Source organism: Scylla paramamosain, chromosome 1, assembly GCF_035594125.1.
Source record: "Scylla paramamosain isolate STU-SP2022 chromosome 1, ASM3559412v1, whole genome shotgun sequence".
Classification (NCBI taxonomy): Eukaryota; Metazoa; Arthropoda; class Malacostraca; order Decapoda; family Portunidae; genus Scylla; species Scylla paramamosain.
This window is the reverse complement of record NC_087151.1, coordinates 5,590,001-5,605,528: the sequence shown is the minus strand read 5'-3', so window position 1 is coordinate 5,605,528 and position 15,528 is coordinate 5,590,001. Positions and strand designations below refer to the sequence as shown.

General features: G+C 48.7%; 1 protein-coding gene and 1 long non-coding RNA gene across 27 annotated transcripts in view; one reads left to right on the top strand and one right to left on the bottom strand.

The window, feature by feature from the left end:
- Positions 1–15,528, top strand: part of LOC135095040 (uncharacterized) — a 102,565-nt gene that overhangs the window by 16,479 nt on the left and 70,558 nt on the right. The gene's annotated exons all lie outside the window — the stretch shown is intronic.
- Positions 1–15,528, bottom strand: part of LOC135093771 (collagen alpha-1(III) chain-like) — a 70,018-nt gene that overhangs the window by 2,293 nt on the left and 52,197 nt on the right. For 4 of the 25 annotated variants that reach the window (XM_063993445.1, XM_063993836.1, XM_063993391.1 and 1 more), the window contains 10 exons: positions 13,148–13,195; positions 11,940–12,123; positions 10,512–10,641; positions 8,475–8,531; positions 6,900–7,376; positions 5,472–5,553; positions 4,701–4,806; positions 4,361–4,462; positions 3,646–3,720; positions 1,926–3,113 (listed from right to left, as the gene is read on the bottom strand). In XM_063993445.1, coding sequence (XP_063849515.1) covers positions 1,926–3,113; positions 3,646–3,720; positions 4,361–4,462; positions 4,701–4,806; positions 5,472–5,553; positions 6,900–7,376; positions 8,475–8,531; positions 10,512–10,641; positions 11,940–12,123; positions 13,148–13,195 — 2,449 coding nt within the window. The remainder of the gene's footprint in view (positions 1–1,925; positions 3,114–3,645; positions 3,721–4,360; positions 4,463–4,700; positions 4,807–5,471; positions 5,554–6,899; positions 7,377–8,474; positions 8,532–10,511; positions 10,642–11,939; positions 12,124–13,147; positions 13,196–15,528) is intronic. The other 21 variants (XM_063993683.1, XM_063994048.1, XM_063993620.1 and 18 more) reach the window with 13 other exon arrangements.

The window sequence follows — 15,528 nt, the reverse complement described above, 5'->3', positions numbered from 1 at the left end:
AGTAGCCTTTCAGTGTCTATGATTGGGGTTTGTCTGAGTGTGTGTGCGCCACTGCGAGTTTCCTTTATAATATTTCCGCTGATGACTTGTAGGGTTGATATAATTTATAGCACCTCATCCTCGCTTCTCGACATCTACTCTTTCCCTCTTCTTATTCTCTACCTGCCATTCTTTAACTTTGCCACATATTTTTTACGTATCTATTCCTTTTCCTTCATCCCCAACTCCCTGCTTCCCATTCTCCTCCAAGGCTACACCCATTTCCGCCTTATAAATTCCCTTCTTCCTAATTCGTCACAGTTTTCCTTATCCTACCACCTCTTTTCTACAGTTTCCTTCTCAGCTAGTCCCCACATAGTCTCATGATCCTTTATCCTCCCACAGCCCCATCTGGTTTCCACGTCCTGTCTTACCTTACCAGCAGTGTCAATATTTCAAAACTCTTCACCCTTTCATTCCCGTTATTCCGTGGTTCTGGTGCGGTCAGGGTCATATTCTGAAACACTGCCACGCCGTATTTCTATTTTCAAAAGGTTCTAATTGAAGTGATTCGAGTTTTTAAGGATGTTTTTACGGTTATAGGTGACAGATTAACAAAATTTCTAGAAACACTCGTGAGAACCCGGAAAATTATCTCTGTGGCTTTGAAAATAGTCGTGGTGAGACAGCAAGGCGTTTCAGAATACGAGCAAATTGTGTGTGTGTTGTTGTGTTCAGTGCAAAGAGGGAGAGGAACCACCTGTATCACTCACTCCTACTCTGTTCAGTGTTTTCTCATACATCTTAAGACTCTCTGATCTGCTGACAATCTCCTTACAAGATCTAACAGGTGGTGGACAGTGTCAATAGATGAGAGCATTAAGGATTATGGGAAAGCTCTATAGCACAGCGGAAGAGAGAGAGTCAGATGAGTACACTGTTACCAAGACTGTACACGTGCCCCTCAGAGTGCTTAGGAGAAGGCGTCCATACACCCGAAGAGAGACAGGAAGGTGACGCGGACATACGCAGGACAGGACGGTGTTGGACATGTCATTGTCACCACAGGACGCACATTTAGTAATGACTGACGTGTCTAACTATTCCTGTCGCCGCCACCGCCGTCAGTTTTATAGTTGGACATTATTATTATTATTAGGAATCTCTCTCTCTCTCTCTCTCTCTCTCTCTCTCTCTCTCTCTCTCTCTCTCTCTCTCTCTCTCTCTCTCTCTCTCTGACGCTTGGCTACGGGCGGTGGCTGCGGCGACAGTATAGCGGCGCTGACGGTCCACACTGGCCTGATTGAGATGAGGCTTGTTTGTGGCTCTCGGTGTGTCTTATTTACCCGAGGACTGTTTTCATAGGTCAACATAATCATCATCATCATCATCATCATCATCATAATTCATCATAGTCGTAATGAATTGTGTTTTTGTTGTTGTTTGTTAGTATTCTGTGCTTTTCTGAGGTCCGAAGCGTTAGGAAATATTTGGACAGACTTCCTATGTATTTATATACGTACATATGCTAACTCTGGTAATGCATTTTTGACGCTTGCAGTACTGATGATGATGATGATGATAGTATTAACTGATGAAAATAGTAATAACATAAGTAAAAACAACGTGCAGTCATCATGAAACAAACCGACGTGTCCCTAAAAACTGGTACACGCGTGTAGCCTCAACTTGGCAGGCCGCGGTGTGGACCGTCAGGCCGCCGAGCCACATGGGTGAGTGCTAGCTAGCGTTACCTCGGCCGATGGGGGAATGGGGGAATGTTTGCGCAAGGTCATTTCGTTCTCTGCACTTGTTATGTACTGCTGTAAAGTGGGAAATGTTGTTAAGTTCATGGCACTGCTCTGTTTTAGCTTCTTATTTTCTTTGCACCATTAAGGACCTCAAGAAAGGTAGGAGGGATAGGCGGGGTGGGAGGAAAGTCTCACCTCGGAGTCAGAGAAGGAGGTCATGAGGTCATCCACGCGGCGAGGAATCTTGCCGTTGTCCTGCGACTTGATGGGCGAGGTGTTGGGGAAGGGCAGTGTCTCATTCTTGGGTCGTCGGACGCGTTCCAGCGAGTCCGAATACGACGTTCTGGACACATTGGTGACGTAAGTCACGTGTTGGGGCGAGCCGGGGCTTCGGGGTTCTGGGGACACGGAGCGACCGCGGCTTGAGTAGGGAGTGGAAGTGACTGGCGGCGTGTCACCATCGGGCCCTCCAGGGTAACCACCGGTGTGGGTGGTGCGTGTGGTGGTCTTGTTGATGGTGATAGAAATTGAGCCTGGGTGGCCGGGTTGGCCGGGTTGGCCGGGCTGACCAGGACTGCCGGGGCTGCTTGGACCGTCGGAACCTACAGGTTCGCGAGGCTTGCGCGGGTAGCCTGGATCATCACCGGGGCCATACGGTCCTCCTGGGCCACCTGGGCCATACGGTCCTCCTGGGCCTCCGGGGCCATGTGGGCCAGAATGATCCACGTTGGTGTTGTCTGTGCGGTTGATGGTGCGGCTGGTGTAGGAGTGAATGTTGTAATTAATTGAGGAGGATGGATGGCCTGGGTGACCTGGCTGCCCTGGCTGCCCTGGCTGGCCTGGCTGGCCAGGCTGACTTGGGTGGTCAATAGGACTAATCTGACTGGGCTTTTCAGGCTGGCTGACGGGGTGACCGGGGTGGCCAGGCTGGCCCGGCTGGCCCGGCTGGCCCGTGTTCGTGGTGTTGGTGGTGGTGTGGGTGTGGTGCGACACGTGTGAGTGGTGACCAGTGTGGGTTGAGGGCGGCGCCACTTGAAGCGCTGGCTGGGAGCCAGGGACCAGGCCGGCAGGAGGGGGAGGAGCCCCTTCAGGGAGGGGCTGGCCGGGCTGGATGGTGTAGTGATAGGAGTAGTGATATATGATGGGCTGTGTCTGAACCTGTGAAGAAGGTGTAGGGGAGGGCGCTCCCTCGCTTGGCGGCACTGACTGGGCGCTGGGCACGTTCACATAGTTGAGGGGTGGCAGTGGCTGCACTCCAGACTTCCCTGTGGTGTCCGTCCCTCCGTAAGTGTAGATGTAGGCCACGCCGGGCTCCCGCGGCGACAGTTGTGGAGGAGTAGGCATCGGGATGGGCTCCTTCCAGGACTGGCTTCCCGGAGAGACCTGCAAGACAAAACACAGTAAGGGAGAGACGAAAGTTGGTGGGGTGGAGCTGCAACACTATGTGAGAAGGGACCCATCCTGGCTCTTCTGTGAGGCTCTCAATGCGTCACCTGGCTGAGTTAAGCTTTCAGCTTTGCTTCATGACTTGTTATTTGTAACTGACTCAAACCACATTTGAAAATGTAAATATTACAACTAAAGCTTGAGATAAGTCACTAATGAAGAAGCGATTTGCCCCAGCGGCTGAGTGAGACTAGAATCAGGAGGGAAAATGCCGCTCTGAGACAAGTCTCGCTCTGTTATAGTTGTATAGCACTCAGCACCATGCTGCTGAGCAGACTCGTGCTCTAAGTTAGAGGACAGAATGAACTGAGCTTGTAGGTAATAGACACTTTAGTATGAAATACAGAGAGAAACCCAGGGAACTAGAGACGGGCCATTGCCCCATGCTAGGCACTAGTGTGGTCAGGCCGGGCCAGCAGACAGCGTGAGAGGTGCCCGAAGGGGCCTGCCACCCTGAGCTGTCACTCACGTGCGGAGCGCCGGCATAACCTGGCCAGTACACTGCACACTGTAGATGCGGCTGGCGGGGGGACTGCGGCCCACGCTGTAACAAGACAGTCACAGCCTCCTGTACTCTCTTATCAGACAGAGCTGCGAGGGGCGGGGCGCCAGGCACACCCTCAGCTCCCCGGCCAGAGCAGTGCATGCTGGCTCGCTAACGTGACAGATATTAATAATATCCAGTACCTGGTGCTGTGATTAATATTCAGTGCCTGGTGGTGTGAGTTTCACAAGGGAACTTATTTCTAAATTTAGTCATGTTGCCGATGATTAGTTTTGATAAAATAATTTACTAATGAACTTGCAGTCAGTTGGTCATAAAATATAAATTTGGCTCCCTCAGTAAATGGCTTAGCCTATAACATTTGCATACAAAGCTGGCCTGGTTAATAAAATTACTACTACTCCTATTAGATATAATTAATATTATGTACCAGGGGTAATACCATGGCAAGATCAGTGATTAATGATTAAGCTCCCAGTGCTCGAATGTGAGGCCACGTGTTCGCGGCGTGAGGACGTCACGGGCAGAACACTGACATCCGACACCAAGGCGCGGGAGCAGCGATCAGGAAATTTTGAGGCGGAAAGTAAATTAGCGATGCTCCTTCACTGCCCTCACACACCTGCTAGCGAGACAAAGGTAAAGGGGACACCTGTCTGCGTGCCGGGGTGAGGCTCACCTGTGGAGGAGAGGAGAGCGTCGATGTGGTGGAGGCAGATGTGGAGGTGTGATGGTGGCGCTGCAGCGTCTCCCTCCTCCTGGCCTCCTCCTCGATGCTCATCTGTTAGCGGTGATGGCGGAGGGCGGCACGAGGCATACATTGCACCGAGGGAGGAACGAAAAGAAAGAAAAGATGCATAAACTAGTACGGCTGGTGACTTTACTGTACTCATTAAGGACTACTGCTATGTGTCAGTATCTTAGAGAGAGAGAGAGAGAGAGAGAGAGAGAGAGAGAGAGAGAGAGAGAGAGAGAGAGAGAGAGAGGTAGGACGGGGTGGGGGGGGACAGGCTTCCTACCGCTGGAGGGTGACTGGAGTCCTGCGCCTCGTACGTCTTCTCGAATCTGTTGCGCCACACGATGCGCCGCACCTCGCCGCTCTTGGGGTCGTCGAAGTCCTCGTTCCTGATAGACACGAAGACTTCCTTAGGTGATTGCTTCCCTACACACACACACACACACACACACACACACCATCACAATGACCTAAGAAAGTGTCCATCATGGTAATAATTTTAAGACACGAGTATGTAAAAAAAAGTAAACAAAATACAATTAACAGGGAAGAAAATAAAATAACTCATTCAAAAACTCGCGAAATTCCAAAGTTGTGATTTTATTGAATTGATTTTTAAAGTAAAATTTTGATGAACTAGTTTTGAATTCGTGTTGATTTGATGCTCTATAACGAGATATTTATAATTAAAAGTAAAAGTATTGTAGTGATACGGCCGTGTGATGAGAAAGAAAAAGACATAAGGTGAAAAGAGAGATGGAGGTGGAAGCACAGGGCAGGAGACGAAGAGGAAGACAAATCAGAGTTGGATGGTCTGCGGGAGGAGGGAAGACTTGAGAGAAAAAAAAAGAAAAGAAAAGTCGGACAATGCATACGTCCTGGCTTGGTGGCGGAGGGGTGTCAAAAGCATCGACCCCCTTATAGACGTGGGAAAACATGTCTGGAGAAAGGAGGAGGAGGAGGAGGAGGAGGAGGAGGAGGAGGAGGAGAATGTGCTTAATGATTATGTGCAGGAGGAAGAGACTTGGGAGAGGCACGAAGGGAGGTTACATACTCGTATTTGGTGGAGGTGTTGGTGGAGGTGACCGTGCCGTTGGTGAGGGAGGAGGTGCGGGGCTGCGTGGCAGTGGTGGTGCCTGTCGGGAGAAAGCAGATTAGTGGCACGCAAGAGAGGGACTCAGACACACGCACCTCGAGGCATCTTTGTGCTTCAATCCTCTCTAGAGTCGAGTCCGAATTAGAACTTATAATGAAGTGAAAAGAACAGATCATTCAAAGAGATTATTGCTGATTATTATGAAGACTGTCGAGTTAGCGTAGTGTTATAGTACTATATTATTATTATTATTATTATTATTATTAAGTCTGATTTTTTTCCCTTTTGTCTTCACTATGTTACTTGGTAATTTTGTATAACTATGAGGGTCAATGAATAACAGTGAAGGTTTTTACGTCATGAAGAAATGACGTGGAATGATGATTACATATAACAATGAAATAAAGAAGAAAGAAGAACCATTACCACATAACACCCCAACGCGCGCACACACACACACAAAAAAAAAAAAAAAACCACACAAAACAAAACACACACACACACACACACACACACACACACACACACACACACACACACACACATCATGCTTGAAACACCCCAGTCCCAGTCCCAGTCCCAGCATGCCCCGCTGACACACGCACACCCAATCTCAGCTTTAGTGTGTGCCCTCCGCGCGTCCCCGTCAGGTACTCTGCTGAGCCTCAGGTGGAGCCTCCACCTCGACCACTAAAGCAAAGATATTGTTGTGATCGGCGCCTCGGCTTCCTTGTTGGCTCAGCTTACTGACTGTAGAGGGAGGAGTGGCGCTTCTCAGCCTCTAGGCAGCATGGGATTTGTTTGGCATGATGACGGAGGCACGGCCGAGGGCGTTAGTACTGTACAGGAGCAACGCACACAGCAAACTGTACAAAACACACACATGAACACGCGTGCACACACACACACACACACACACACACACACACACACACACACACACACACACACACACACACACACACACACACACACACACACACACACACACACACACACACACACACACACACACACACCTCAGGTCTCATAGTTGTCGCAGATCCACATCTAGGCCCCCGTCGCCATAAAACAAAGCTATTCAAACAGCGGGAATCAACATAAGAGCGGACAACAAAGGGAAATAAAAATGAACCACTACTGTAGCGCCTGGCGGGGTAGCAAGGCCAGTGGGAGGGCGAAAAGGAGAGGGGAAAGGAAGAAGGGGAGGGCATGCCCTGCTTTGAGGCTGAATTCTCCTCTAAGGAGGAAAAATGATCACTCCACAGGGTATGACCTCCTCAGAGTGTCTAATGACCTTTTTCTTGCGGGAAAGAAGAATGGAGCGGGACGAGGAAGGTAGCAGGGCCACACAGGCACGCCACACAACATCCAACATCCACTTACTCCCTTCCTTTCTCGGCACTTCGGGCTGACTCGCCACGCTACCATGGGACTCCGTGGTCCTCTTGGTGGTGATGACGGTCTTGGTGGTCTGCTTGGCTGAGGTCTGTGATGGAGACACAGCGGTCTCCACTGGCTCAGGCTTGACCTGTTCTGTTGTAAAGACCACTTCTTTTTTTGAGCTTGTAGCGCTCGCCGGGCTGACAGGCGCCGCCGCGGGAGCCGGCGCCTTCTTTTCAGTGGCTTTGACAGGAATTACAGTCTCTTTGACCTCGACGATCCTCTGGCCTTCCGTCGCCTGTGGCTGTACCTGTGACCCCTCCAACGAGTAAATAAGCGAGTCCAGCTCGTTGATGTTCTTCCGTAGCCGTCCCAGCGTGGAGTAGTCGGTGGTGATGGTGGTGGAAGATTTCATGGTATCCGTCTTGAGGGAATCTGAATCCCAAGAATCCCGCGTCGGCTCGTGGGTCCCTTCCCTGCCTGTGGGAGGCAGGGCGAGGGTCAGCTCCCCGCCACCCACTTCCACTACTCACGCACGCCCACATCCGCCACTCTTGCGCACAAGCCACTACCACTAGCATGTGTTGAGTCACCAAGCACGTCACACACACACACACACGTCACCATGCATTACCACACAGGCATCATGTCTCTACAAAGAGCATGATTCTTTGTTTATGTCTTATGTTATATTTCCCACCAGTCTGACACAAGAGTGTGATGGTGCACGCCCCTTCCTCTTCACACCCAACACACACACGCACACACCAAGCAGTACTCCTGAGCTGTCCAGTCGTGGTCGCTGCTACACCACCACGATGGTTCATGCCCGGAGGCTAAGCGAGCGTCGTGGCGATGCCGAAGGGATTGTCGTCGGGAGGAACATGCTCTGTGAGGTGCCTCCTATTGCTGTGAGGCAAAAGGAGGCACCGCCACTATCATTACCTTGTCGTACCTCCGTCTTCACCTTCAGTACCGCCTCGCCGCTCTATCATCATCTCCCCCATCACCTTCCATGACTATTTCTACAACTACCACCGCGAAAAGGGCACATATTAGCACTATCACCCTCGCCAGCACAGGGAAAGAGTTCTGCCCTCGCTGTTTCTCTACGGCCTGATGACAGCCGGTGTTGAGGGATGCGGGTTGAGGTTCGTCTGTTGCGTTTCGAGCTTACCTCATCACACAATTTCGTTCACCGCAAATCATTACAAAGCACTACTCACACGCACGTTAGAAAAAAGAGATGAAGCGGCTCTTTAGGACAAGCCAGACCACTGGTCTTGCAGGCAATAATAGATTGTTCCAAAGGAAAGCAACATACATATGTACACAAACAAAAAAAAAAGACAGATGAGGAGCAAGGAAGAAAAAGAGAGTGAACCCACCAACACCACACCAAGGCACCACAGAACGCTAACAGCAGTATAGTGGAAGGAGTTAGTGGGAAGACAGGGAGTCACACGACATAACAAAAGTAACCCGGCACCGCTAGTGAGTGGGAAGGAAAAAGGAAAGAATAAGAGATTACAGAAAGAAGGAAGGCAAGGAGGGGTAACACACATTGCTCCACCTCACCTATACTGGACAGGGCATCAACCAATTTGTTTGCAACTTTCTGGGAAGCACTGATAACTGCAAAATGAGGTGGTGAGTACACGTTAGTTAAGTTAGCTAGTGAGGATCTTGAAGTAAAGTAATGTACGAGTAACTACGAGTACCACGTGTGGCACACAGCCGGGCGCTGAGGGTGTGCAGCACCCGGGCACGCACACTACAGCTCTGCACGCTTGACACATAATGGAAAGAAGGAGATAAGACATGATATATGTGACAGGAAAATCTCAGACAGCGGTCAAGGCCCCCTATGCAGTCTAGCCTCTTTCTTAGTAACACATAGCTACTTAAGAACTACAGTTGCTGCTGTTGCTGCTTGTTGCTGTTATTGCTACTACTGTTGATAAGGAAACATTTTATCTACTAAGGAGAGGGCCTTAGGGCCATGTCACATGACCCTAAGGACGCCTCACACACAACAGACAAAGCACAGCATCGCATCACTCCCCTTAAGTCCCCCCGCTGTCCGGCCAACAAACAGCCTCCTTGAGGACCTTACGCCGTCACCTACCCGTGCATTGTTGTGACACTGGAGCTCAACAAGACCACCTCGTCCACGGCAAAAACAAGCCGTATACGCAGTTGAACTTTTTAACACTTCCACTGTTAATGACGAACACTTATTTCACTTTAGTAACCAATGACAATTTTTATGAGCGGAAAATTGAACTATAGGCACTAACAAATCTTAAGTATTCAGTGAGATGTTTCAAACTTTAAACTTAAACTTGCACCAGATTATTTCGTCAAGCTTAAGGTGAATGTCGGTAGGATTTGATATTCTGCACGTGGTGAATAAGGTGTTGGTGTTTTCTGGATTTTGGGAGCAACGCAGTGAACCTTCAGTGATACAACAGACTTTTGGATGACGACAAAGAGCTGGTGGTGTTATTATTATTGGCTTCTGCTTTATGTATTATTGTTATTATCATTATTATCACTACTATTAAGGTTACTACTACTGCTACTACTACTACTACTACTACTACTACTACTACTACTATTACTACTACTACTGCTACTACTACCACTACTACTATTACTACTACTACTACTACTACTACTACTACTACTACTACTACTACTACGTATTGTTATTACATCATATTATGCATGTATGCATGTATGTATGCAAGTATGTATGTATGCAAATATGTTTGTATGTCTGTACGTCTGTCTGTATGCATGTATGTATGTATGTGTGTACTCCTCTGAACTCCTATAAGGTCACAGGATGAATCACCAACACGATCGCGTATAAGCTCAGAGTGATATACGTGGTCTCTCTCTCTCTCTCTCTCTCTCTCTCTCTCTCTCTCTCTCTCTCTGCCCGTTTAAATAAGAGCAACTTAGTAGGGCATTGCAGGAACTTTATTATTATTATTATCATTATTATTATTATTATTATTATTATTATCATTATTATTATTATTATTACTACTATTATTATCATTATTACTATTACTACTACTACTACTACTGCTACTACTACTACTACTACTACTACTACTACTACTACTACTACTACTACTACTGCTGCTGCTGCTGCTGCTGCTGCTGCTGCTGCTGCTGCTGCTGCTGCTGCTGCTGCTGCTGCTACTACTACTACTACTACTACTACTACTACTACTACTACTACTACTACTACTACTACTACTACTACTACTACTACTACTACCATTACTGTCACCTCCACCACTGCACAGACAAGAGAGGACGGGAGAAGGAGGAACGAGCATCAGAGAGTCTGTTGCTGTGGGTAGGACTTGTCTGTGTGGTTACTTACGCACGCACGCACGCTCGCTCCCAGAGACTAATGATCAAAATACCCGCATTACTTTCGTATCCGCTCTCACTTCGTCAGTATCACCAACCACCCGATGAATACATAGAAAAAATATACAAAGAATACAAACGCGACTGTAGGAACGACAACATTATTATTATTATTATTATTATTATCATTATTATTATTATTATTATGGTCATCGTAGTTACCTTTGGTGTCGGGTGGTGCGGGGGGTGAGACCTGCGGGGCGGGGGCGGGTGGGTCATCCACACTGCCGGCGCTCATGGAGTTGAAGGTGGAGTAGGTAGACTTCATGACCTTCTTCTGGTAGTGCTTCGTCTGCCGGGTGGAGGAGAGATGAGTGGAGGAGTGGTGGCAAGTGTGTGGAGGGGAGATGAGTGCAGGGGTGATGGCAGGGGTGTGGAGGGAAGGTGAGTGGTTTAGTGGTGGCAGGGGTCGCGGTGGTGACTCACGTATGGATGTGATGAAGTGGTGGAGGATGACTAGAGGTGTGTGTGTGTGTGTGTGTGTGTGTGTGTGTGTCTGGTGATGATAAGGATGTGGTGAAGAGGCTGAGGATTTGTATGTGTGCGGTGATGAAGTGTTGAAGATAAGGATATGGTGAGGAGGTTAAGAGTCTGCGTGCGTACGTGCGTGTGAGTGTGTGTGTGTGTCTGTGTTGATGGTTGGGTGGGTGGTGAAGACGATAAGGATTCGGTGAAGCAAGAAGCAGTATTAGGATGTCCTTAAAAAAAAAGATGATAGGGATGTGTTTTAAGTGTTCGAGATGAGGAGCAGGAGGGAGAAGGGGATGAGAGCGTAGGAATGCCTGAGGAATGACGGTTTTGGGTTGGGAAGAAACTGGTAAGGGTGTGGGACATGTAAGACAAAGTATTTAAAAATTGGCATTGTCAGAACTGTGGGTGCAGCAGAGAGAGAGAGAGAGAGAGAGAGAGAGAGAGAGAGAGAGAGAGAGAGAGAGAGAGAGAGAGAGAGAGAGAGAGGGTAGGCAGCAGGAGTTGATGAAAGACAATTTGTGGTGCAGGGAGGGAGAATAAAGAAGGGTAGGGAGGAACTGAGCATGTTGGGTAGGGAATTAAATGAAAGGAGAGGTGTGAAGTTATGGTGGGAAGGAGGAGAAGGAAGATAAGGAGGAGGAGGAGGAGGAGGAGGACGGTGCTAGGGAGATTATGATGGATGGGAAGAAGTGGGGAGTGAGGTTACGTAGGAAGCGGAGAATTTACGAGAAGGGGGAAAAGTAGGAAAGAAAGAGGGGAAGTGGAGGGGAAGTGAAAGGAGATGAGGAAAGGAAGGAAAAAATTAACAAATAGACTAAAATGAATCTTAACTTTTTGCCATTTATTCTTATCAGTAACTGATGTGTGACGAGAAAAAAAAATAGAACAGTATAAATTGTGATACAGGAAGTCTGGCTGAAGGTTGCTAGAAGTCGGGGTAGAGGAAGAAAAGTGAGTAAAGTGAAAGACGACGAGGGGGATAATTCGAGAAAGCAGGAGAGAGATAGGGCGTGTGTTTTGAGTAATGTGCATTGAGTAAGGACAGGAGGGCGGGGAGAGTGGCAGGAACACATGTGTGTGGGGGAGAAAGGGTGGGGACAGGCGTGAGGGTGTACTGACCTTGCTGGTGTCACCGGTGTCATACTCGTACTTCTCGGTGACCACATGCGTCTTGTTGTCGGGCGTGCGGTACTCGTGACGGGTGTGGCGCACCTGGCCGCCGTCCTCCACGGCTGTTGCCGGGGCGCTGCTGCTGCGAGACCCGGCACGCGACCCGCTGCGAGCCTCGTTGCGGGAAGAGCTCCTGAAAGAGGCCTGGGGTGAGTGCTGTGATATTGTTGTTGTTGTTATTGTTATTTTTTGCTGTTTGTTGCTATTGTTGCTGTTGTTGTTGTTGTTGTTGTTGTTGCTGTTGTTGTTGTTGTTGTTGCTGTTGCTGTTGTTGTTTTTGGTGCTGCTGCTGCTGATGATGATGATCTTGCTAGAACAGAGTGTTAGTTGTATAGTGCCAGCAAGAGACTATCAGCGGCCGTGTATTCGTGTGGTGTATGGGAGTGTTGGTCGATCACACTGTAGTCGGTGTGTCTGTTGAGTTAGTAACGGGTGAGTAAGTAGCCTTGTGTCAGACGCCCAGTGTGCGGAGGGAGGCGTCAAGGGCGGGAGGCGGTGGGGGCGAGGTGATGGTGGGGTGAATGCGGGGACGGAGGCAGGGGCAGTCAGATTATGCTTGCATCCGTCAGCACCACCAGCACCACCACAGCCTCCTTGCTACCTCTTACACACCTTGGCAAGCTCATATCACTTGAATGCTGGGCGTTGGAAGTAAAGGCAGCCGAGGGCGTGATGTCATGCCTCGCGCCACACACGCCAGCACACTATGAGCAGGGAAAACTGAAAACTGATTCTGTCTCGTCCTTTCGAGTTGTCAGAACATAAGTGTTGGCCAGACAGTTAGAATCAGTCACATTTTTACCCAGACTGAGGCTAAAGCGACAGGTTTCAATTCTGTCCATACCAAACGCTTCCCGGAAGGCGCCTTGCCCGAGGCTCCGGCTGAAGTATTCAGTGGCAAACGGGAGGAGAGAAGCACAGAGCCTCCCGCCGCCCCTGAGGGACAAGTAAGTATACACAAACGGCATCTACAAGAGATAAACCACTCATTTATACAGTGTCATGCAGGTGGCGTCACGACTAAACTAATTAATCTGTTCTACTCGTAAACTTTGCAGCAAACTACGCGTCTACGTAGACTATGTGCGGCGCTCCTTCCTCTGCCGAGGCGAGCACAGGGTAGCAGTGGAGGGAGGGCCGCCTGCTTGTGCCATTACCTGAATATTTCCACGAAGCTCTCGGGCCTTTCGTCGCAGTAGGAGGTTCTGGGATGGAACAGCGAGAACAGAGTCAGAAACCGCACGGAGTCGTCACCTAACCTCTTCGAGTGTTTAGGATATTTACGGACATCAAAGGGAGGGACGCAAGGCACAGGGAACCAAGCGTGCGTGAGGCAGATGCACAGTGGAAAAACAAAATTCACCTTTAGGTAACCCTGAAGGAAGGAGTTATTATATGTTGGAATTACAGAGAAATTTGGTAATACTGTAGGGCGTGTGGGAAACTTGTTCAAGAGGCGAGCACAGGGGACCGAGAGGCGAGCAGGGGCGCCGCGGTCACGTCAGGTGAAGGAAGGAGACCAGTGTAATGTGGCCAAGACAGCCATAAAAATGAGGATAAAAGGGGGGGAGACTTTTCTAGACCAAGATCTTAAAGTAAAGTGCATTGGAGTTAATGAAGTAGAAAGGCCGCAAGGAGGACGGGGAATAAGGCATAATGGTGAGGCAAGTGCAGGATGTTTTGAAGTAAATACAGAGACTGTACAAGGCCAACAAGACACGAAACTAAAGAAAATAAAAGACAGAAAATAAGCATGCATCGAGAAATACACGAACATACACAGCTGTCCTATTTTCCTTTGTTTTGTTTATTTGGCAAGCCACCTTCTACTTATGCGCGCCATGCGGGTTTACTTATTGTGTGGGAGGGTTTATGGTGTGTGAGGTGTGGCTCAAATACTCTATGTATGTTGATGGTGTTGTTTTTCTTATGTTCATATTTTGAAGGGCTTTATTTTTTTCATCACTGTTTTCTACGGCCGCAGAAAGAATCAATCTGTTCCTCATGAGTGTTTATTTTCATTTTTTTTTTTTTACCACCTATGAATCCTTGTTAGATCATTATTAGAATCGTGAAAACATCCTTGAAAACCTTAATAACTTCCACTAGATCCTGTTACAAGCAATCGAGGTAAGACGCAGAAACGATTAAGAATACAGGATTCATGTATGAACGGAGGTTGTGTAACGTACACCTGAATCTAGCGGAACCTATCTTCATCTAACCTAACCTATCCTAGCCCAGCCTACCTGAATATAACCGAACTTATCCTAACCTAACCTAACCTAACCTAACTTAACCTACGTGTAGTACAATGCATAAGACGGAAGCAGAGAGGCGAGAGCGGGACTTGGAAACACTCCACTTGATATATATTTGTTTGTACTGCCTCGTGGGTTGTTACAGAGAGAGAGAGAGAGAGAGAGAGAGAGAGAGAGAGAGAGAGAGAGAGAGAGAGAGAGAGAGAGAGAGAGAGAGATGTTGATGTTTATTGGAAGTGAAGTATCTGCCAGAGAGCCCAAGTTTCCACATGCCCTTCGTGTGTACTGAGGCGAGGCAAAAACCCTTCCCCGCGGGGCCGTTTTGGGGAAGCGGAGGGATAGGCAGGGGCGGGGGAGCCAGGTAGGGGAGGGTAGTGGTGGTGGTGGTGGTGGATGAAGCGTGGGAGGCGGTGGAAGTGGTGGCGGGAGGGGGATGCTGATAGTGGTGGGGTGGGTGTGGGTGGAGGTGTTGCGGGTGAAGGTTGTGGAAGTAATGAAGGGGAGTGGAGTGGTGGAGGAGTGTGATGGTGGGGGCGATAAGGACGACATATGTGGTGGTGGTGGTGGTGGTGGTGGTGGGTGGTGGTGGGAGGGGGTGTTGGTCGGGATGGTTGCTGTTGTTTCCTCCCTCCCTTTTCAACCTTCCTGCATTTCTTTTCTCGCTCCCTTCGTCTCTTTTTCCTCCCTCCCTCCCTCTTTCTCTCCTCCCTCAGTAGAAATTATAAGCTTGTGCCCCGTGTTTTTTTTTTCGTATGTGATTGTAGCTTTGTGTGTGTGTGTGTGTGTGTGTGTGTGTGTGTGTGCTCCTGCCCACGCCTCGCCATGCACACTCACTTCGTGCCGTTTCCTACAACACTCCTCCTGTCTGGGCAGAGATTTATGACCTTCGATGTTCCTTTTTTTTTTTTTTTTGATCATGTTCTGCTTTTTACTTTATTTCCTCTTCATACTTTTTACTTTTTTTTTTTCTTATCCTCGTGGCCTCAAGTTGTCATTTCTCTGCTGCGTGGCCTTGGAGTGTGTCTGGTTGCTTGAGTTGTGCTGCTCTCTCTCTCTCTCTCTCTCTCTCTCTCTCTCTCTCTCTCTGCCAAACATCCATTAGTCGTATTTATGGCGTCTCCTTTATAATAATTGACGCTTCATGGCATCCGTTACTGTTTTTCTTGCTGTGGCGTCGTATGTTTTTTGAATGGCTGACTAATCCCTATAGCGTCCCCACGTCACCTGTACTCTTCAGCCAACACTAAGATTAGCAGCGTGTGACCTCAGCGCGCATG